At 36.1% G+C, this 24,812-nt stretch overlaps 1 protein-coding gene across 1 annotated transcript in view; it reads right to left on the bottom strand.

Moving 5' to 3' along the window:
- Window positions 1-620: 620 nt before the first annotated feature.
- LOC109612996 (obscurin-like) overlaps window positions 621-24,812 on the bottom strand; it is a 215,120-nt gene continuing 190,928 nt past the window's right edge. Inside the window, exons 7-8 of the mRNA XM_059130658.1 lie at window positions 9,821-9,957; window positions 621-1,003 (exon numbers count right to left, since the gene is read on the bottom strand). Of these exons, the coding sequence (XP_058986641.1) occupies window positions 885-1,003; window positions 9,821-9,957 (256 nt within the window). The 3' untranslated portion in view covers window positions 621-884. The remainder of the gene's footprint in view (window positions 1,004-9,820; window positions 9,958-24,812) is intronic.

Raw genomic sequence — 24,812 nt, 5'->3', positions numbered from 1 at the left:
TTGTAATTTCTGGAAAAGCAAAAATTTCATAATAGAGACGAATTTGACTCAAGGGTACCACGGAAATGGATGTGGCCTCTGATTGTCTGTCTGTCTGGCTGCCTGGGTGGCTGGCAAATGCAAATGTTGGTCCCAATGGCAAATGGGGAGAAAATCGTTAATTTCACTCACATATCAACATTCATTTTAATATTTTTCTTTTTTTGTATGAAATGTTAATAATAATGACACGCACACACACACTTATGTACATAATAAACTCTCACACATACAAATTGTTAATGTATAGGCCTCCTTAAACATTTGCCCTGTTGCAGTGTTAATGTCGGCTCTCGAACTACACAGTTAACTGACTGACTAGCTGGTTGTCTGATGGCCACAAACAAGTAGTTGTCGTTTTCAGTTTTTTTCCCAGCTCGAATATCCGGAACTCAAAATGAACACACACACATACAGAAAAAATAACAACAGAAAAACCTAATGTTAATTATCTAATAGACACATTGGTTATTTATCTCTCTCTCTGTATGTCAGTTTCTTGTTGCTGCTTCTTCATCGTGTTGTAGTTGTTGTTTTTGTAGTTTTTCTATATTAGTTAAGTATGGAATGGAATGTTAGTATCTATGCTATGTTATGCTATTTGTTGATGTTGTTGCGGCTGCTATTGGCTTCATCGCGATATAAATACACATGATGTGGAGCGGTAGGAGGATATCCGCATCCGTCCACCAGCAGGGCACACATCCGTCAAGCCCTATGGGTTTGCTTGAATGGTTGCTTGGTTGGTCGGCTGACTGGCTCGTTCGCCGGTAACCATGGCTGCGATGAAATGATGATGCCAGTGTTGTTGTTGTAGTTTTTTCTCCTCTTTTTTAGTATCGTCGTCATCGTTGACATAGCATTTCTGCAAACAATGATGCTGCAATTACTGTAAATAACACAACCGAGAGTATGGGAGACATTGTCGACCCTGATGCATGCTGCATGGCAGCTGGTTCTTCACCTAAAAAAAGAAAAAAAAAAACAAGAAAAAAATATGAAGAAGAAGAGGAGCAAATAGAAAAGAGCGTCAGGAAACGGAAATGGAGAACATTAATGAATATATGGCATATAAATAGATGCTTGTTGGCAGAGGCTAAACATCATTAGCAGGATGTGTTAGTGTCGATGTGTGTGTGTGTTTAAATGGTTCTGTGTCGTAAAAAAATAAATGTTTTTAAAATGTGATGCAATGTGTGTGCGGAATTTAAAGAACCAATGTTTACTTGAAGTTCACATAAAAACTAGAGTGTTGATATTTGCGGAACCTAATGGAACTGGGAGCAGGAACTTTGAGAACCAACGAAAAATACTAAAAGATTTAACATCATTAATCCCGGATTGACAAATGTAAGTTTAAGATAAGGTCGAATTTTTGAAAATTTTCTACTTTAAGAGCACGAAAAGTACTTAATGGAATGGTAGGGGCTAGAACTTTAGAATTTTGTAAAAGATCTAGTTGTGGTGTATAAAGGTGGATTAAGGTGGAAATTCAGGACAAAAAGTAATAAAAAAATACAAAATGGCACAACATTGTTTTTCGGTGATCGCTAAGAGCTAGAAATCCGCACTTAGATGGCACGCAAAACGGTAAAAAGTAAACAAGTAAAAAAACATTAAGTTCGGCCGGGCCAAACTTTTAATACCCTCCACCTTAGGGTAAAAGAATCATTAGAAGAAATGTGGCAAAAACCATTAAATTCCGAATATCGGGAGGTACCGTTATATGGGGGCTAAACCAAAACGTGGACCTATAATTACAATGTTTCGCCACACGAACTAGGACCCATTATGACCCACAAATACCAATTTTTAGACAAATCAGTGAAAAAAAGTGGCAAAAACCATCAAAATACCGAATATCGGGAGGTACCGTTATATGGGGGCTATACCAAATCATGGACCCATACATGCAATGTTTCGCCACCGGAGCTGGAACCCATTATGACTCACAAATACCAATTTTCAGACAAATCCATGAAAAAATGTGGCAAAAACCATTAAAATGCCGAATATCGGGAGGTACCGTTATATGGGGGCTACACCAAAACGTGGACCTATAATTACAATGCTTTGCCACACGAACTAGGACCCGTTATGACCCACAAATACCAATTTTTAGACAAATCAGTGAAAAAAAGTGGCAAAAACCATCAAAATACCGAATATCGGGGGGTACCGTTATATGGGGGCTATACCAAATCATGGACCCATACATGCAATGTTTCGCCACCGAAGCTGGAACCCATTATGACTCACAAATACCAATTTTCAGACAAATCCGTGAAAAAATGTGGCAAAAAAAAAAACCAAAATACCGAATATCGGGAGGTACCTTTATATGGGGGCTATACCACAACGTGGACCGATATATCTCATTTTCAATACCAACCATTCTAGACACAATGCAAATAGCTCTGCTAAATTTTGGCGCTCTACGTCAAATAATGTGGGCTGTATCGTGATTTCAACAGACAGACAGACGGACATCGTTAAATCGACTTAGAATTTTATGATGATTATGAATATATATACTTTATGGGGTCTAAGACGAATATTTAAGGATGTTACAAACGGAATGACAAAGTTAATATACCCTCCTTTCCAAGGTGGAGGGTATAAAAATAAAAATGGTACAACACTGGATTTGAGCGTACGGTCAGACTTAGAACTTTGAAATTTTGCATGAGGCTCACTCCATGCGTAAAAGGGAAAATATAAACCAGTAACCAAAAGTCAAATACCGGGCGGGGCCGACTATACAGGGTGAGATGAAAAAACTTCAACCAACTTCAGACTGCTGACATTTCTAAGCCACTCGTCCTACAGTTGTTAAAATTATTCCAGTGACAGCTCATTATTAACTTAGTACAATTAAGTACTTTTTGTTTTTTAAATCCATAACGGGCGGGCCCGACTATGTGATACCCTACACAACTATGTATATTTAGCAGAGCTCCCGTAACAAAAGAAGTTATTTGAAATGAGTAGATCATACCACTTATCAACATTTGGCTTTAGAGCAGTTATGATTTGGTTTCAGAGGGAACTAATATTTGGGAGGTATATCAAATTCTGAATTGATTTTCACTAAATTTGATGCAGATATTTTCATCGTTTATGCCAAATAACATTGCTATAGAGTTTCACGATATCACTTCGAGAAAGATTATACTAACTAACTATTGGAGCCGAGTTCCACCAAATAGAAACGTGATACAATTTGGCATAGGTATTTTTGGGCTGTACCTGATATCTGATACCAAACATCATTCTTGTGGGTGCCTATTACGAATGTGGGGGACTTAAAAACCAAATCGGATGATTCCTATATATGGGAGCTATAGCTATATCTGAACCAAATTTTCACCAACTTTTATGTACTTGCTTCTAGACTGAATTGTGTTGGATGTGCCAAAATTCAGGTAATTTGGACTGATATTGGTTATTTGGTGCACAATTAATCCGAAAACGGTTGAAGATATATCTGAACCGATCTTGACAGATTGAATTCGATCCGATGTACAAAAATTCAGGACTTTTGGACTGATATTCATTGGTGCACAATTAACCCGAAATCGGTTAAAGATCTATATGGGAGCTATATCTAAATCTGATTCGATTATCACCAATTTCAATAGGGTTCGTCTTGAGCCAAACAAATATTTTGTGGAAAATTTCATCTCAATCGGATACTAAATGCGACCTGCATTTTGTTCATAAGTATACATGGACAGACGGATGAACGGACTGACATGCATGCATCGACTCAGAAAGTGATTCTTTGCAGATCATCCAAATTAACTATGGGTCTATATCGCTTCCTTCTCCCTGTTACAAACAAATGGTCAAAGACATAATACCCTTACCACTAGGCTGGGTTCGCCTAAAAGTCTGCTGCAAAAGTGTTAATTGTAAAATGTTAAAAAGCTACTTTACATATGACTCTAACACAATGTGACAACTGACCTTTAGATGGTACGAAAAGCGGAAAATGGAAAAAATGGTACAACATTGGATTTGAGCGATCGATAAGACTTAGAATTTTGAAATTTAGCATGAAGCTCACTCAATGTGGAAAGGGGGAAAATATAAACCAAGATTTTGAACTTGGTAATTATGGATATAAAAAATATAATGGGTAAAGCCTAGTTTCCACGTCGTGTTAGAGTCATATGTAAAATTATTTTTTAACATTAAATAATTAACAATTTTGTAGTAGGCACTCAGCAATTTTAAAACTTGAACGAAACACACGAAGTTGCAACTCCCCATATAAATGGCTTTAAAAAAGGCAGGCTCTATGAGGATAATAGGGTCTTTTCTTAAAGCTTAAATCTCAAAATGTAGGTCATAATAAGAGTAAAATAAAAGACCCTAGCAAATGTCCGCTACTTCAACTGTGAAAAGTCCACCTTAAAATTTTAGATTCATTCTAACAGTTCGCGATAGGCCTTTTAATGCTCAAAATGCACAATTGGTTTAGTTTGACAGATTTTTTAATCAAAACTTCGTATATCGTATTAAATTTTCAGACTTTCAAGGTATTATATATTTATTATTTTTTCTTTTTTGAAAAGAAAAAATAGTCTTCCAAATCTTTGATTTTGAAGTTTTTCGAGGGGGATATTGGTAAAACCATTGCACAATGGATCCACATCTAATTTTTCTGTTCAAAACTATTTCAATCTCTTCATATATAAACCCTAAAAAACACCGGTGACCTCAATATCAAATTTTATCATTTTATCTCTATCCTTTCACCTAATACCCAATTTAGTATAACTTAGTACTTTTCGAACAATTTTAGTACACATTTTTAAAAATCACCTCCAACCACTGACACCAATAGTGGCATCTATATCGAATTTTACAATTTCAGCCCTATTTCTTCACCCAGTACCATTCAGTACTTTTCGTACAATTCTAGTACACATTTCCGAAACCATCTCCATATGTCCAGGCTACACATGAAAATCGATCCTAATACCAAATTTCAGATTTCAAGCACTATATCTTTACCCAATACCAAATTGTACAAAATATGGTACCATTTAGTACTTTTCATACACATTATTATTATTATTATTATTATTATTATTATTATTATAGTACACATTTCCAAAAGCAAATCATTATCACAAACCTACCACAAGGATGGACCCCACTACAAACTTTCGAAATTCCAGCTCCTTCCGTTCACCCTTAGCCAAACTATTCCAAATTTAGTACCTTTTAGGATAGTTCGCACACTTAGTATACATTTCCAAAACCACCTTCATATATTAAACTAACTTTGCTACCTTGATTCCCACACTAAATTTTCAGATTTTAGCTCCATTAGAAGTTTAGAACTTTTCGTAACCTTAAACTTCGCATTCCCGAAACCGCTTCAAAAAGCAACTGTAAGGGATAATGGGTTGCTGAAACAGTGAAAATAAATGTCACTGTTAGCGTCTGTGACTGATAGAAGGAGCAATATATATTGCCATAACCATACAAAATTTATGATAGAGAATTTTAATCTGCTACAGGCCTATCGGTTACATTTAGAATCATTTTGATATGGCCCTCATAACCCCAATCTCAAATATTTTATATGTTTTTATATTCTTCGCCATATCGCGACGGAGGGTGTACAAATAATAGATTGTCTCTTTGGACCCCATTCATCTCAGGATATTTGGAGCCGATCTAGCAATGTCCGTCTGTCTGGCTTGCTATTGCGCACGATAACTCTTGAAGAGTGTATCCGAATCGGTCCAAACTTGGTTCATCGTAATATTATGGTCAAACTTAGATTGAGTTAGAGGATTGGCAGTATCGGCCCACCGCTTCTGGTATCTGCCCCACAACGGATAAAGAAAGAGAAATACCAAATTCTCATAAAATGCGAAATGAGTATCCGATTCATTCTAAGCTTCACACATTCTAATATTTTCACTAACACAAGATGTGGTATAAAGACCATAGAATTAATAGACATTTTGGTCTACTACTTTTGGTGAAACCTTTGCCTGACAAGTATTCTTATAGAATTGCAAATAATGTTTGATTTTCTTTAAATTCTACAGAACCCAATATTTTTATCAACATTAGATGAAGTAGAATACTTTGGTCCATTGTATGATATTTCCAAAAATGATCACATATCCCAAATCTGGAATCGAAGTCGAAATGGACAATATTGGCCAAATCCTTCGGACCCTCCCCCATTAAAGATTAAAAGCTTTAATAATCATAATGCAAATCAATGACATGAAAAAATCTGCAACCAACTTCAGACTGCATTCATTTCAAAGCCACTCGTCCGACAGCTGTTAAAATTATTCCAGTGGCAACTCATTATGTTGCTTACAAGCGCACAAAAGCATTTTGGTGAGAATTTTCCAGAAAAAAAAAAAAACTTATTCGTGATGGAATTCAAGCGTGATAGTGTGATTTCTTTATATTTAGCTGGAAAACCACAAGTGGCTATCGTTAGAGCACTCCAGCATTTAAATGTGAATAAATATTTTGTATCTCGTACCATCGCTCGTTACTGTGATACTGGTATCGTAGCCCGACGTCAAGGAAGTGGACGGATGAAAACAGCAACATCAGCAGAAATGGTTCGAAAAGTAAAGAAGCGACTTGATCGAAACCCGCGTCGCAGTGGCCGAAAAATGGCACGTGAACTGAACATATCGCAATATTCCATTCGGCAAATATTCAAAAATGAGCTCGGCGTAAAGCCATTGAAATTCCAAAAATTGCAAGAACTTACACCGCAACAGAAAGATGAGTTGCTTTGCTTGGCCGAAAGTGGTGAACTGCCGAATTGGGTTTTCTCCGATGAGAAAATATTCGTTGTCCAGCAGTTTGTAAACAAACAAAATGATCGAGTTTACTTGCCAAAGAGGTCAGCTGAAAATGTACACCCTTGGTTGGCCACCAGAACTTAATCGCCGGTCATCGTGATGGTGTGGGCCGCCGTAACAGCCGATGGCCGCTCTCCGCTCGTATTAATCGACCGTGGCATGAGAATAAATGCCGAATATTATCGCGAAAATATTCTGGAGGGGCACGTAAACATTTTGGGCGCAGACCTAGGACATTCCAACTGGACTCAGCACCATCGCACTCAGCACGCGCCACCCAAGATTGGTTACAAAATGAGGTTCTTCGCTTCATTTCCAGCGCACAATGGTCACCAAAATCTCCGGATTCCAATCTGTTAGACTATTGTGTCTGGAGTATTTTGGAAAGCAAGTTTCGATCACCTCAAGTAAGCGCTTCGCCGGGAATGGGCCAAAATACCGCAGAGCAACATTTGGGCAGCGTGTGACGGTTTCATTGGCCCTTAATAAGGCCATAATTCGTGTCAAAGGTGACCAATTCGAAAAAATTTTAACCTTTTCTACAATTTGATGGTATTTCCGACATTTTTTGCTTCCATTCAATAAATTAAAAAAGTTAGAATCTTGATTTTTTGCACGAGGGTTAGTGTTGATATGTAGGCGTTTGGGTTCTAAAAAAAATCGTTCCAAAGGTTACGGAGAGTACTAAATTTTTTATTGGGTGAAAGATTAGATTTAAAATTCCGAAATTCTGTATCACATATAACATTTAGAATCATTTTGATCGCGACAGAGGGTGTACATCATTTGATACGACCAAAACGTGCCTCTTCCAAAGTTTTAGACCCTACGTTTCCGTTGCATGGCATAGGGTTGTCTGTCTGTTTGTAGAAGGGAGTATCCGATTTCCTCCAAACTTGGTACATCGTAAAATTATGGTCAAACTTAGATCGATTCACTTCTTCTGGTTCCTCCCACACACGCTCATTCAATACGATATAAACATTCGATTCAATTCAAGCTCAGTACATCTCAGTATTTTCATCAAAACAAGATCTATTGTGAAGATGGTAGATATCGGTCCACTCCTTTTGGTACCTTCTCCAGAAAGTGTCAAAATTTGGAATATTTACAACTCTTAAAAAATATGAAATAAAAGTCTGACTATTCTAAAATTGCACACATTCCAATATTTTTATTAACACAAGGTATGTTATTAAAATTGGATATATTGATCCACTCCTTCTGGTACCTCCTCCACAACGGGTCAAATTTTTCAATAACCATTAATCTCATAAAACTCGAAATTAGCATACGATTCCTTTTGTCAAACTCCAATATCAACACAAGACATGTTGTGAAGTTGGTAGATATCGGACGACTCCTTCTAGTACCTCACCCACAAAAGGTCAAAATTTTGAACAACCAAAATGATTATAAACGGCGAATTGGGCATCCAACTCCCTTCAAATTTCACACACCCCAATATTTAGACCCTACACCACATTGTAGTAAGGGTATTATGTCTTTGTGAATTTGTTTGTAACAGGGAGAAGGAATTAAGATAGACCCATAGTTACTTTTGAGGATAATCATAGAATCACTTTCTGAGTCGATTTATGCATGCGTTCTATGCATTCTTGTGAACAAAATGCAGGTCGCATTTATTATTGAGATGAAAATTTGCAAACAAAATTTGTTTGGTCCAAGGACGAACCCTATTGAAATTTGTGATAATTGGATCAGATTTAGATATAGCTGCCATATATACCTTCAAGCGATTTCGGGTTAATTGTGCACCAAATAACCAATATAAGTCCTAATGACCAGACCTGATAAGTTATGGCACATAGAAATATTTATATTAAACTTCGGTCAGGTACGAAATGGACAATATTGGTCAACCCTTTCGGACCCCATTAAGGGTAAATCGCAAGTGGCTGAGGCTGTCGGCTAAACCGATGGATACTTTATAACTTGTTTTATATAGTTTTGGTCCAAAATCGATCTGCAAACTTTAATTTCCCTTCGAAATATTTTTTATCCTTTTTTTCGACTTATGTTGGAAAGTCATCAAAAGATTCACTTCCGACAACTTTCGATTGGAAGTCTGAATGAGTTTGAATTTGAAGATGCTGTCCGACCAAACCTTCATTGTTTGGTTTGCTGGGTAACTCAGCCTATGTAAAAGCTTCTGGGGTAGTTGTATTTCCACGTTATCCAATTTTGAATATTTTATTAAAATTAATCCGATTCTTGGAAGAAGCCAGTAAATCCAGCTCATATGTTTTTTTTTGTTAATAAAATATTCAAAGAATTTCCGATTCATGACAAAAGAACAAGTGTTGCCATGTTTGCACTATTATTAGTTTACATGTTTTTGTTTTCGTTATTTAAATCCTGCAATCCAATTATTAACAGAATTTGTGATGTTTTGTTGGTTCAACTTTGTTCAATTTACAATTTCATATTTACCGATAATATATCAGCAGCAGCAGTAGCAGCAGTGGAAGAAGTTTTGCAATTGTGCATGAAAATATAATATTGAAATACGTGCAGAGGATGCCATGCTAGGGGGGAGAGGGGTTGGTCTTGGTGAAAAAAAGGTGTGGGCGGATGGTTGGATGGCTGAATGAATGGAGCGATGGTGGATGGCATTGAGTTTGAGTAATGAAATGCATGCATATTGTTTATTATTGGATTGCTGCAGACATTTCGAAGGGTGTAACTTTTTTTTAGTATTTTTTTTTTTGATTATTTTCCACACTGAGAGATTTCAACACTCCCTCGGTTTGGAAAATTTATATCGTGTTTGATATTTGATTTTGTTGGTTATCACTTTTCCTGCTGCTGTGAGTTCTCTTTGTTCAATGTGTAGTCAATGCTTATTAACCCCACCAGATGGGTGGAGGGAGTAGAGGTGAGGAGTGGGGAATACCTACCATTTAGTACGTGTACCATCACAGTTCCAGTGATATCATTACCAAGGGTACACGAATAGTTGCCAGTATCATGTCGATTGGCATTGGCAATATAGAGGCGACTGAAAGCACGTCCGGGTAGCATATCGGTTTTAACGCTGCAACGAAACAAAACGAAATGGAAAAAGGGGTGAATAAGAATATGAATAGTAAACCACAGCGCCGCAGTAAGCAGTAACTATAAAAAGAAATGTATTTCCAACCGACTCCCCCAAAACCCATTTTTATGGGAAACAACAACAACAATGACAAATCAAAAATCCCCCTCAGTAATAAATATATACATGTATATATTGATTCGGAGGAATTGAAACGCATGATTTACAATGAACAAATATGTTTTGCTTTGTTTGTTTGCTTTCAAAATATATTTGATGGCAAATCACACGCATATCTCTCAGTCATACGCGACTTTCGAGTGGAATTTGTTGTTGTTATTGTCTTTATTCTCGTAGTTGTTGTAATACCCAATCACCACCTCAACTGCACAGTGTTTAGAATAGGGGTAAGTTTTTTTTTCTCAATTTCTTCTTTGTTGGGGAAGGATATTCATAAGCATACCTACAATTTCTATTTCTTTCCAGTGGTGGTTGATGTATTTAAGCTCAGATTTTTTATACCTTCCAGCATAGTATGGAGGATATATTAAGCTTGTCATTCCGTTTGTAACAGCTCGAAATATACAGGGTAAGATAAAAACCTGCAAAAAAGTCAAACGACATAATTTTGACATTTTTATACCCTTCACCGCAAGGTGGTCAGGGTATTATGTCTTTTTGCATTTGTTTGTAACAGGAAACGAGGAAAAGAGATAGACCCATAGTTCCTTTTGGTGATCTGCATAGAATCACATTCTGAGTCGATTTATGCATGTCCGTCTGTCCGTCCATCTGTCCATGTATTTTTGTAAACAAAGTACCGTTCGCATTTATTACCCGATCCAGATGAAATTTTGCACAAATCATTTGTTTGGCGCAAGGACGAACCCTATTGAGTTATTGGAGATAATCGGTAAACAATTAGATATAGCTCTCATATATATCTTCGTTCGATTTGTCTTTGATTGTGCACCAAACGTGTAGTATCAGCCCGAATAGTACGGAATTTTGCACATACAACCAAATTAGGCCTGAAAATAAAAATGCCAAATTTGATCGAAATCGGTTCAGATATAGCCATAGCTCCAATATATATTGTTCATCCGATTTGTTATTTTAGTCCTCCGCAGCCGTAATATGCACTCTTTAACAATATTTGGGAAAATATATCAAATACAGCTCAGAAATGCCTTATCTAAATTTTATCGAGACCGATTCGGATTTGGATACATCTCCCATATATAACTTCGTCCGATTTACCTTTTATTGTGCACCAAACGTCTAATATTTGCCCAAATGGATGAAATTCGGCACTTACGACCGAATTGAGTTTAGAAGCTAGTATGTCAAATTTGGTGAAGATCGGTTCAGATATAGCTATATCTCCCATATATATTGTTCATCCGATTTGTTATATTTGTTACCCACAGCCGTAATATGCACTTCGTAACAACGATATTCAGGGAAATATATCAAATGCAGCTCAGAAATATCTTTGCCAAATTTTATCGAGATCGGTTCAGATTTGGATATAGCTTCCATATATATTTTTATCCGATTTCAAATTAATTGTGCACCAAATGGACAATACAAGCCCGAATTTAAAAGATACAAATGCTCCGGCATATTTCGTCCTTTGAATTTTAAATTATAATTATAATCATAGCGTGTATGATTGAATTCTCCCATAAAAACTTTTAATTGTTATGTGAAGCTCTACTAAATTAGCAATGTGGTGTAGGGCCTCGCCCGACTTTAAGACTTTCTTTGCTGGTTTTATTTTATTGAATGAAAGCAAAAAATGTCGGAAATAGCATCAAATTTTAGAATAAGTTTAGATTTGTTTCGAATTGGTCACCCTTGGCACGAATTATGGCCAAATGATGCGAAGAACCTCATTTGGAAATATTCTTGGGTGGCGCGTGCTGAGTCCTGTTGGAATGTTCAAGGTCTGAGGCCAAAATGTTTGCGTGCCCAAGGTTTTAATACACCCTTCAGAATATTTTCGCAATAATATTCGGTATTTATTCTGATGCCACGGTCGATTAATACGAGCGGAGATCGGCCATCGGCTGTTATGGCGGCCCACACCATCCCCATGGCCGGACGCTTCTTTACTTTTCGAACAATTTTTGCTGTAGTTGCTGCTTTCTTCCGTGCACTTCCTTGACGTCGGGCTACGCTACCAGTATCACGGTAACGAGCGATGGTACCAGACACAAAAGATTTATTCACATTTAAATGCCGGAGTTCTCTAACGATAGCCACATGTGGTTTTCCAGCCTAATATAAAGAAATCCCACTATCACGCTTGAATTCCACCACAAATAACTTTTTTCTGGGAAATTCTAACCAAAATGCTTTTGTTCCCTGGTAAACAATATAATGAGCTCTCACTGGAATAATTTAAACAGCTGTCGGACGAATGACTTGGAAATGACAGTAGTCTGAAGTTGGTTGCAGTTTTTTCATCTCAACCTGTATATATATTATTTACCAGCATAAAATTCTATATCGATTTAGCGATGTCCGTCCGACCGCCTGTGGCAATCACTCTAGCTCCCGAACAAATTGAAGTAGGTTGATAAAATTTTACCCAGACGTGACTTTGGTCTGCAGGTCTTTTGGTAGGTTTGGGTATAGCCCTCATACAACGACATCTTTCTATATTCGGTATTTTGATGATTTTAGCGACATTATTCACCTGAATTTTTTTCAAATTTCGTATTTAACGGATACTACAGCCTATGACAGAAAATTATCTATGTAGGTCCACGTCTTCGTATAGACCCTAAAATAACGGAAATTCCCTGTATTTGGCATTTTTAATTTTAAGAGAATTTTTAATCGATTCTATTTTTTTGAAAATTTTCAAAGTCATTCCAAATGGTGGAGGGTATTCAATTGTTTTTTAACTTGTTATTTTTTTTTTTAATATTTATTCCCCAGAGTGGTCATTTATGGTAGAATCGCCATTTGTCTTTTGTCGAAGTCCGTTAAATGTATTTGAAGTTAATTTAGCCATGTTCATCTGTCTGACCGGCTGATACAACCGATAACTTTCAATGGGAGTATGCACTTTTTTCCGCGTCGACCCCCTCCCTCGGAAATCTCCCCACAAAATCTCAACATTAACAAATAAAACAAGTACAAAAGCAGCTAAGTACGACCGGGCCGAATTTTCGGAAGGAACTAAAAAAAAATTCAAAAGAAACTCCGCCGAAAAATATCGCTAGGCAGCAGTTACGATTCGATACGACTTCAAACACGAAATTTGAAACAATTCCGGTGAATAATGTCGATTATATCATAAAAATACCGAATAAAGGGAGATACCGTTGTATGGGGTTATACAAAGACGTGGACCTGCATAGACAATTTTCCGTCATGGGTTGTAGTACCCAATACGAAATTTGAAATAATTCTGGTGAATAATGTCGCTAAAATCATAGAAATACCGAATATCTGGGGTAAAACGTGGACCAACTCCTTGTGCGGATTTTCAGAAAATTCCATTGAAGAATGTGGCTACAATCGTCGAAATACCGAATATCGGGGGTACCGTTTTATGGGTGTTATACGAAATAGCGGACCTATATAGACAATTCTCTTTCAGGGGATAAAATACTCAGAGGGAACTTCTTGTATATTTGCAGAGAATTACTTTGGGATGGTAATCTTTTCCAGGCCATAAAATACGCACAGGGAACTTCTTGTGTAGAATTTCAGATGATTCCATTGAAAAATGTGGCTAGAATAATCAAAATGCCGAATATCGGCATTTACTAATACTAATACCAATACTAATACTAATACTAACACTAATACTAATACTAATACTACTAATACTAATACTAATACTAATACTAATACTAATACTATACTATACTAATACTAATACTAATACTAATACTAATACTAATACTAATACTAATACTAATACTAATACTATACTAATACTAATACTAATACTAATACTAATACTAATACTAATACTATACTAATCTAATACTAATACTAATACTAATACTAATACTAATACTAATACTAATACTATACTAATACTAATACTAATACTAATACTAATACTAATACTAATACTAATAATACTAATACTAATACTATACTAATACTAATACTAATACTAATACTAATACTAATACTAATACTAATACTATACTATACTAATACTATACTAATACTAATACTAATACTAATACTAATACTAATACTAATACTAATACTAATACTAATACTAATACTAATACTAATACTAATACTAAATACTAATACTATACTAATACTATAATACTAATACTAATACTAATACTAATACTAATACTAATACTATACATGTCCGCACGATAACTCTCGAAGGGAGTATCCCAAACTTGGTACATCGTAATATTATTGTCAAACTTAGATTGAGTTCGGAGATGGGTAATATCGATCCACTCTTTCTGGTACTTCCCCCACAAACGGTCAAAATTTCCAAAAAGTATTTTGCTGCACAGAAAGAAAAAGAATAATCCGATTTTGCAGCAACTTTGCTAATCCTAAAATTTGCAACAGTGCTAGATCAAGTCCGAAAATGGAGAATATCGGTCGACTCCATCAAGTCCCTCCCAAACATAGGGTCAACATTTTGAATAAATATTACTCCCATAAAATGTGATGTAAGAGTGTGATTGTCTTCAATTTACACACGTCACAATATTTTTGTTAACCCAAGGTCTGGTGTGAAGATGGTATGGGTCAACATTTGCCTATTTATTTCATGAAAGCTATAAAACAAGAAATTACCATTCGATTCCATTCAGACTTGGCATATCTCAATATTTCTATCAATACAAAATTTGTCATGAAGATGGTAGAAATCGGACCATTCCTTCTGTTACCTCCCCAACAAAGGCTTCAAGATTTTGAAAAATAAAACGCTTAAAGAAAGCGAAATGAATATCCAACCCTCTTCAAATTTCACGCTTAGAAACATTTTTAATCTGTGAACCCATCTGGTACCTCTGGGCCAAAGGGTCACAATTTTTAATACTTTTATAAGTCATAACATGAGAAACAAGTCAGCGATTCTTTACAACATGCTATACCTAAATATTTTTCTCAACCAGAAACCTTGGATGAATATGAAATTTATGATTTCACATAAAATGGGATATAATGGAGAATGTTCGATTTTCTTGTAATTTTGCCCATACCAATATTTTTATCTGTATTATATGAAGTATGAAATGGAATACTTTGGTCAACTATCGATCAATATAGTCCAAACCTGCCACGTCGCAATATTTAGTGCATTGTAGTTGTACTTTTGGTACACCTATTGCTTGAGTTTTTCAACATCAAAGACCATCCATAACATCAAAGAAGCTCATCCCAAATTTCGGTTTTTCAGTTCTATTCTTCCCAAAAATAAAGTACCATTTGGTACTTTACATACTTTTTAGTACATATTTCCAAAACCACATCCAGATCTTAACCCTACTCATTAATCGTGACCCTAATGCCAAAATTTAGCTTTCAAGTACTATCCCTTCACTAATAACAAATTTAGTCCCATTTAGTATTTTCCGTAGAGTTGTAGTACGCATTTCCAAAACCACCTCTTTATTTTAACCCTACCCACCAGCTGTGGTTTCAATATTAACGTTTCAAATGTCCAGCTCTATCCTCTCACCCAAAACCAAATTATACCAAATTTAGTTTCAAAACCACTTCCTTTCCAAACTCAATGCTGGAAGTACATTTCTGGTTCGAATTTCCAGAAAAAACTTTGTTTCTTTTTTTTTACACCACACCAGTGACCATTATTCCAAATTTCCGAATTCTAGGTCTATCCGTTTGTCCAATAAAATGGATTCAATTTTTAGTACCGTTTCGCCCTGGCTTTGAATCAATCGATCATGCATCACTCTACTCTTTTATATATAAAGACAAAATAATGGGATTGGTCAGGGTATCTCCCATCCCGTGTCACTGTGCCCCACCATTGCCACGTTGCCATTAATTCTGCATCAATGACCCTCGAAGGAAACGGATATTTGTATTTATGTTTCAACTGCAAACCAAACAAAAGGGTACCGAGTGTGAATATCAACGTGACTGTGTACATGTACATGTACGTGTGTGTGGGTATGAGTGAATGTGTGTGTTTGTGCCCGTGTGTATTTTCATTATTTAATGGAATTTTTCTATGCTAAGCACGAGATGAGAACAGATAATGTTGGTGGAAAACACGCGCGCACTCACAACACACACACACACACACACACACACACACAAAAGACGGGAATTGTCATAAATGTTGACGATGACAACGACAGCAACAAAAAAACAACAATGATGGCGATGACGACAACATGTCGCATGAGTAATGCAATTCTGGTCTGATATCACGTATACGTCGCCAAGTACCATCATCATAAACAACATCATTAACAAGCAGAACAAGCGTCACCCGTCCGAACAACCCATCAACCCTTGAAACATTTCTAAGCCAAAAACCAATTGGATGCCATTAGAGTTTTAAACTCAAATTTAATACTTAATGAGGAATCTTTAATGAAAAGAAGAAGAAGAAGAAGCAGAAAAAAGTTCCACAAAAGGGTGGAGGGGTTGCCTGAATCCTGTAAAAGTTTTTGCCATTGATTGAAATGATAGTTTGCTTTTATAGCTCAGTTAGAATTTAAGCTGCACATGAGTTGCCCTGAATAAAATAGACACTTTTCTTTTGCCAAAGACATGCGGAGCCATTCAATACCAGGAATCCATTTCATTTGAATCCCTAACACAATCTGAAGATTTGCATGAGTTACTTTGAAAAAAAAGGTGGATAGACAGCACTTGACGCTAGACGTATAACTCCTACATAAGTCGTTCTCGGAATGCATTACGTTTGAATTGGGATTGGATACTTTACCATACAGAGAACAAAATGTAGCCTACGTTTTGCCAGAGAGTTAGCCACCCGGTGAGATATGGGATCTAATGTTTATTGCTATTATCAAGCCTAATAATTTATTGCGGTGCATTTTTATTTAAAGGGGTGGGAAAATGCTGTCATTGGACAAACGAAGAGAAATGTGTTACTCTGCAATAGAACATTGAGGATAAAATTAATTGGGATGTTAGGATTGCAAAAATCGCTTTTTTCAAAGGTCCAATCCGAAATTGGCGCCCAAGCAGCAGTTTGACAATTAAATAAGACTAAAATTCTCTCGACATATTTTCTGAGTCACTACGCCTTGTTTGTAATTTAGTATTGGATTTTTCTGGGCAAAACCTCAATTTTTACATCACTATATTCCAATACATTGATGGGATGCGCTAGAAAAGATATTCAAATTAAGTTAGGCGAAAAATATGTGGAAGGCAGACATATTTCTATTACACTGTACAACACAGAAAAATAATATCAAAAAACATCTAGTAAAATATGAAAGTAGACCTAAAAAAAAGAGCTGATCTTATCTATACAGTGTGGGATAAAAAACTACAAGAAAGTCAAACGCCATAATTTTTACATTTTTTTTTAAATTTCATTGAATGAAAGCAAAAAATGTCGGAAATAGCATCAAATTTTCTAATAAGTTTAGATTTATTCTCATTTGTCACGAATTCGGAACGAATTATGGCCTTCAAACGGCAAATGAAACAGTCGCACGCTGCCCGAATGTTGCTCTGCGGTATTTTGGCCCATTCCCGGCGAAGCGCTTGCTTGAGGTGATAGACACTTTGGTATTTTTTAGTGTCAACCTTGCTTTCTAAAATACTCCAGACACAATAGTCCGGAGATTTTTGTGGCCATTGTGCGTTGGAAATGAAGCGAGGAACCTCAGTTTGTAATCATTCTTGGGTGGCACGTGCTGAGTCCTGTTAGAACGTCCAAGGTCTGCGGACAAAATGTTTGCGTGCTCAAGGCTTTAATACACCCTCCAGAATATTTTCGCGATAATATTCGGCATTTATTCTGATGCCACAGTCGATTAATACGAGCGGAGAGCGACCATCGGCTGTTATGGCAACCCACACCATCACCATGGCTGGCGCTTGAGTTCTGGTGGTGTACATTTCACTTTTATTACTTTTCGTACCGATCTAGTACGAATTTCCACCCAGCCTTATCTAACCCCATCGGAACAACGGTGACCCTCATTCAAACGGCCAATGAAATTGTCACACGCTGCCCAAATTTTGCTCGCTTGCTTGAGGTGATCGACGCTTTAATATTTTTTAGCGCCAACCTTGCTTTCCAAAATTCTCCAGACACAATAGTCCAACGGATTGCTATTCCGGAGATTTTGGTGGCCATTGTGCGCTGAAAATGAGGCGAGGAACCTCATTTTGTAACCATTCTTGGATGGCGCGTGCTGACTGCAATGGTGCTGAGTCCTGTTGGAATGTGCAAGGTCTGCGGCCAAAATGTTTGCGTGACCAAGTCTTTAATACAACCAGAATATTTTCGCGAAAATATTCGGCATTTATTCTGATGTCGATTAATACGAGCGTAAAGAGACCATCGGCTGCTATGGCGGCCCACACCATCCCCATGGCCGGTGCTTGAATTCAGGTGGCCAACCGAAGGTGCACATTTTCAGCTGACCTCTTTGGCAAGTAAACATGATCATTTTGTTTGTTTACAACTGCTGGACAACGAATGTTTTCTCATCGAAGAAAACCAAATTCGGCAGTTCAGCACTTTCTCTTTTTATTTGAGTCTACATTCTTTCTGTTGCGGTGTAAGTTTTTGCACTTTTTGCAATTTCAATGGCTTCATCCCTAGCTCATTTTTCAACATTTGCCGAATGGACGCGGGTTTCCATCAAGTCGCTTCGTTACTTTTCGAACCATTTCTGCTGATGTTGGTGTATTCTTCCGTCCACTTCCTTGACGTCGGGCTACGCTACCAGCATTACGGTAACGAGCGATGGTACGAGACATAAAAGATTTATTCACATTTAAATGCTAGATTGCTCTAATGATAGCCACTTGTGGTTTTCCAGTCAAAAATAAAGAGATCACACTATCCCGCTTGAATTCCATCAGGAATAACTTTTTTTCCTGGAAAATTCTCACCAAAATGCGTTTGTACGCTTGTAAACAATATAATAAGCTGTCACTAGAATAATTTTAACAGCTGTCGGACGAGTGGCTTAGAAATGACAGCAGTCTGAAGTTGGTTGCCGTTTTTTCATCGCACTCCGCCTTAATATATCGGATATTGAAACCTTTTTTTTTGTTAAAAAGATATTATCCAAACACAAAGCTTTTAAATTGGACGTTGTTATTAAACTGATTTCAAAGTTTTGAATCCATTTTCCTTTATTTTTGAAAAGTCGGCTATTTTGATTTATCCCTCCATGCCCTAGCTAGCTATTGGTCATGTACTTTGAATTACATGAACATTTCAAACTAACGGAAGGACGGACGGACTATGACACACACACAATAAAATCTCATCTATAAAATAGTTATTTTCTTTTTTCCAATTTTTTTTTTTGCTGAAGATAATTGAAACCTCCCGCTATTGAAGAAACTTTTTAAATTAAACTGCAACTCTGAGTTCAACCACCATGACGTTTCCATTTTTACCATGTTGCATGAAATGACTTTCTCCGAAAGTCAACTCCAACGCCAACAACACGGCCACCACACTGCATATCACTTTGATTGGTTTTTCTTCGGCAACACAGCCATACTTGATGTTATTCTTTGCTCCGTTTTGTTGTTTTTGTTTCCTTTTCTGTGCCCTCTCCCCTCTTCGAAAAAAATGACAAAATTGCATTATTCGTTGGCTACAATTGTCAAAAGATTTGGTTAAGTTTGAGAGAGGGTGGGCGGGCAACTTTTCAATACCATCTCTCATAGAATGTCCTAAATCTTGTTTTTTTTGCCTCAAACTTTCTACGTCCACTTTGTGGGTGTTTGAATCTCTTTTTGTGGGTGTGTGTGCGGACATGAAGAAAACTATCAGCTGGCATCAATACGAATGCCAGGCAGGTAGTAGGCCGAGACAATGAAAATGTCATGAAAATTGAATGAATTCCTAGTTTGCCAATTCTACTCTCACTCTCCCTCTTCTTCTTGCTGTTTCTTCTTCTATGAGTTGTGGATATCGATTTGAGATGTTGCAAGGTGTTTGTTCATTCGTTTCTATTATGGTAGTGGTTAGATGACTTTTGAGTGTGTGTGTGCGTGTGTTATGGATGTATAAATCTACTCTGTATCAACGGAAAATGACAGAATGAAGTATAAGATTAAATTTTCGATTTTGTCGATGTTGTTGCTGTTTTCTTTTTTGTTTTTGTCTTGCTAAGTCATGCTCTTTGTTGGTGTCTAGCAGTTTTGACAAAAAGCCTTTCAATGAGTCCAAATGAAATATAGTAGTGCAGTGCCTTTAATATTATAAAGGCACACAAACACACCATGGGTATACGTACATTCATACGGATGTTTGTATGTATGTCTGTACGTATATATGAGCGGAGAGAGTTCGCATGAACTCCCTCAGACCGAGAACAGATGTATAATGAAGTATGGCTTAATCTTGTTAAATGTCAGCAAGTTGTCACAATATTTCTGATAAATGTTTAAGTAGATTATGTTGTTGTTGCTGTTGTTGACATCTCAAGTTAATATTTATAGCAATTATTATTGCAGATCAGATTTGACACGAGCTGCCGCCGGACAATGTGTTAAAACAATTAAAAGTGGTAATCAGTTTGACTTTGGGCCGTTGGTAAATCGTTCGTTAATATTTTAATGATTGGTAAAAAATGGAAAATAGGTTCAGAATTTTTAAAAAAGTTTTCAAAAACCAAAAACTACAGAATTTTTTTTTTTTGAAAGTAGCATATTTAAGTTATCTATATTAATAAAATAATAAAGAGATTGACTGACTTAATGATTCATCAAAATTTGGTATAATTTCGAATTGAGATTACTGTCGCAGTGTACTATTGGGATATGTTGGAAGTTTTGGAAATTCGTACTTATGTGTACTAAATCGTACTAGATTTGGTGCATTTTAAATTTTGGGAGAACAGATAGAGTTGGAATCCTGAAATTTGGAAAAAAAAATTTCTATAGGATTGTATAATGTAGGTAGCTACGGAAATTTGTACTTGTGTTCTAAATTTGGTTTGATTTGTTTGAACTGATAGAGCTGGAAATATTTGGTTTTGGAATTAAGATTACTGTTGGATAGTGTGATTGAGGCATTGAGGTAGTTTTGTAAAATTGTATTAAATTTGGTATAATTTGAAATTTGGAAATAAGATTTCTGTCGGTGTGTAGGATTGTCGGTGTGTATTAAGTTTTGGAAATTTGTACTTATCTGTATTGGTATAAGAATCTTATCTTGAAATTTGGAATAAGAATTACTGTTGAAGTGTAGGATTGAGGTTTGTACTTAATTGTACTAAATTTGGTATTGGGTGAGGGGGTAGGCTTGGCATCCTAAAATTTGAGATAGATGTTGGTGTATTGGCTTTGGAAGTTTGTCCTATATTTTTACAAAAAGTACTAAATGGTAATACATTTCGTACTGGGTGAAGGGTGAGATCTGAAATTCTCAAATCTGATACTAAGGTAACTGTTGATATCGGGAATTAAGATATGGATCTGGTTTTTTTTTTAATTGTACTATAAATGTAAGAAGAGTTCTGAATTGTTATTGTAATTTGGTATTGGGGAAAAGGATAGGGCTGGAATACTCATATTTGATATTTAGGTAATTGGAAATGTGTACTAAATTGGGTAGTGCGTGAAGGAATAGAGCTGAAATCCCGAAATTTGATATTGAGGTCTTTGTTGGTATCTGGGATTCAGATATGGAGGTGGTTTTGGAAATCCATACAAAGCTTAAGAATTTTTTTTTCACAATTTTCCTTTTTTTATTTTATGCAAATGTAGCACTTTTTCCGAAATCTACTGTCCAATAGCCATCCTGGGCTTTGGAAAATTTCAATTGGACCTAGGTTAGGTTAGGTTGAAAAGAGGGGCGAAGCAATTCAAGCCTTTATTTAGCTTTGGCCATAAAAAAGGACTGTTTAACTCAGGGGAGTGGGGAGAATGGCTTAGACAGCGGTAGCGACAACAAAGATAACTGAGAGATGTGGTAAGATGCGGGTGATTCGCGAGTGTGGTGTATAAAAGAAAGAAAATATACAAGAAATAATACACAATAAATAATTTGTATATTTTTAATTAAATTCATTGCTTTTACTGGTGATTCTTTCTATTCTAACCGACAAATTACCTTTCCATTTGGACCCTATAGGGTCCATTTGGACCCTATAATGTACATATTTAAAAACAATAGACTTTAGTTTTGACCCTAACCCTACCCTATACAAAATTCAGGATCGGACGATAATTGCAAATGAGGATCGGACGATAATTGCGACCTGCATATAATAGCCACAACACATAGTGTTGTAGAGTGTAAAAAAAAACTTTACAAATATACAATTCAAAATTATAAGTCAAATTGAAAACAAGTAAACATAGGCTATAGTCGTGCGGGGCCGACCATGTGATACCCTACAACACTACAATATATTCGAAGTCCCCTTATATCCAAATCCATTTTGGAAGATTTTGTTTTTGAAATAATGTTAAAGAGTCCCGCCCAGAGGTTACCCTTATTTTTTGACCCGGAAAATTTGGCCAATATTTACGCAATCCGTAGTGTTTTAAGTATTCAAAATAATTCCATACGAAAGTTGTGGTATATTTTACAGCTAAAAATAATCCAATGGTCATCCAAAATGCTAAACTTCTTCCCTGTCCTTAACTCTCTTCTGATGCGAAATTCAGTGTCGATTAGTTTTCAATTGTGGCCTATAGAACGACTACAAAATTAGAAAAAAAAAAATATTTTTTAGTCTATTTTCACCCTTAAATGCACATCTTAAGAACAACCATACCCCCATGCAAAATTTCGTGTGGATCAGACGATAATTGCGATATGAATATAATACCCTCAAAATGTAGTGTTGGAGGGTGTACAAATTTAGAAAATTTACAATTCAAAATTGCAAGTCAAATTGAAAAAATCACATGCGATAAAAAATATTACAAAAATTGAAATAAATCGATAAAAGATATTAACTTTTTTTATTTGTATATTTTTCCGCGATTTTTTTAGATTTTATCGTTTTATGGCAAGAGATCATTCCGAATTGATGGGAAAATTGTGAAAATCGGCCTAGCGGTTCTTGATTTATAAGCAGAATAAATAAGATAAATTCTTTAAATATATATTGTACCTATTTTGCTATATATCCGATGTCTTGGTTATTAACATCACTAATTATTGTCCGATGGCCGCCCAAATTGGTAGGTTTCTGCCCACTCCTAAACTCTAAGTCCATGTAAATTTTCGCGCCGACTGGTTCATAATTGTGGCCTATAGAGCAACTGCAAAATCAGGAATTTTTTCTGTTTTTGGTCCATTTCTACCCCTAAATATCGTGCGATAATCTCCAAAAACAATAGGGTTCTATTCTGACCATAACCCCACCTCCATTTTCAATTTCGTGAGGATCGGTTCATAATTGCGACCTGTAACTTGATTACAAATTAACATGGACAGACAGACGGACGGACATACATAGCTAGATCGACTCATCTCGGCGAGATAGGAAGATCCATATATACTTTCCTATGTGGGAAACCAATATTTCGAGGTGTTACATAATTTTTGTCCCAATCAAACTTATAATACCCCCAACACATAGTGTTGTAGGGTATAAAAACTCATGCGATAAAAAATATAACAAAAATTGAAAAAATCAACAAAAAATTTTATTTTTGAGCGATTTTCTTAGATTTCATCCGTTTCTGGCAAGAGACTATTCAGAATTGATAAGAATTGTGAAAATCAGTTCAGCCGTTCTTGATTTATTAGCGGAATAACTAACATCATCACATTGTACCTATTTTGCTGTATATCCGATATTTTGGCTATCAGCATTACTTTAATGGCCAGAATTGACCTTTTAATGTATTTGCGATTAAGCCGGAATTAAAAGTATTCGCGGTTTATTTTTTTACAAAAAAGTTATGATCTATTTCATCCGCTAAATATTATTCGATGACCATCCAAATTTGTAGGGGTCTGCCCAGTCCTAAACTCTAACTCCATGCATGCGTCGATTGATTTATAATTGGGGCCTGGTAGGGCAATAGCAAAATCGAGAATTTTCCTTTTCAACCTATAAATATTCATCTCCAAAAACAATAGGCTTCTATTCCGGGCCATAATTGCGACCTGCAGCGTGATTACAAATTATCATGGACGAACGGACATACATAGCTAGGTGGACTCAGCTCGACGAGATAGGAAGTTCCATATATAGATTCCTATGTCGGGGATCGATATTTCGAGGTGTTACATATTTTTTGGTCAATCAAACGTATAATACCCTTAACACGTAGTGGGTATAAAAATAAATACTTGAAGTTCGTAATAGGTGCAAATCCCTGTGGCTTAGTATTGTCTATATATGTCCATGTTTTTTTTTTTTATAGCCCACAAATAACGGTACCCTACAACACTCGGCATTTTACTTACGAAGGGTATATATAATTCAATATGTCAAAATTTGCCTCATCGAAATAACGGATTTTGACCCTAAGTCTATTTGGACGAATCATAATCATATTACAATTATCATAATAATAGGAATGGGTAAAAATGTTTGAATAATCATAACTTATTTAAAATGTGAAGGGTCCGATTACCTTAAGATTTTGCACGATCGGGTACATTTTCGCCTTCTCAAATGATATACACCTAAGTCTGTTTTTACACGGTCTTTTTGTACACGGTTTTG

This window comes from Musca domestica, unplaced genomic scaffold (assembly GCF_030504385.1).
Source record: "Musca domestica strain aabys unplaced genomic scaffold, Musca_domestica.polishedcontigs.V.1.1 78, whole genome shotgun sequence".
Lineage (NCBI taxonomy): Eukaryota > Metazoa > Arthropoda > Insecta > Diptera > Muscidae > Musca > Musca domestica.
The sequence above is the reverse complement of the archived record's forward strand: the minus strand, read 5'-3'. Positions and strand labels throughout refer to the sequence as shown.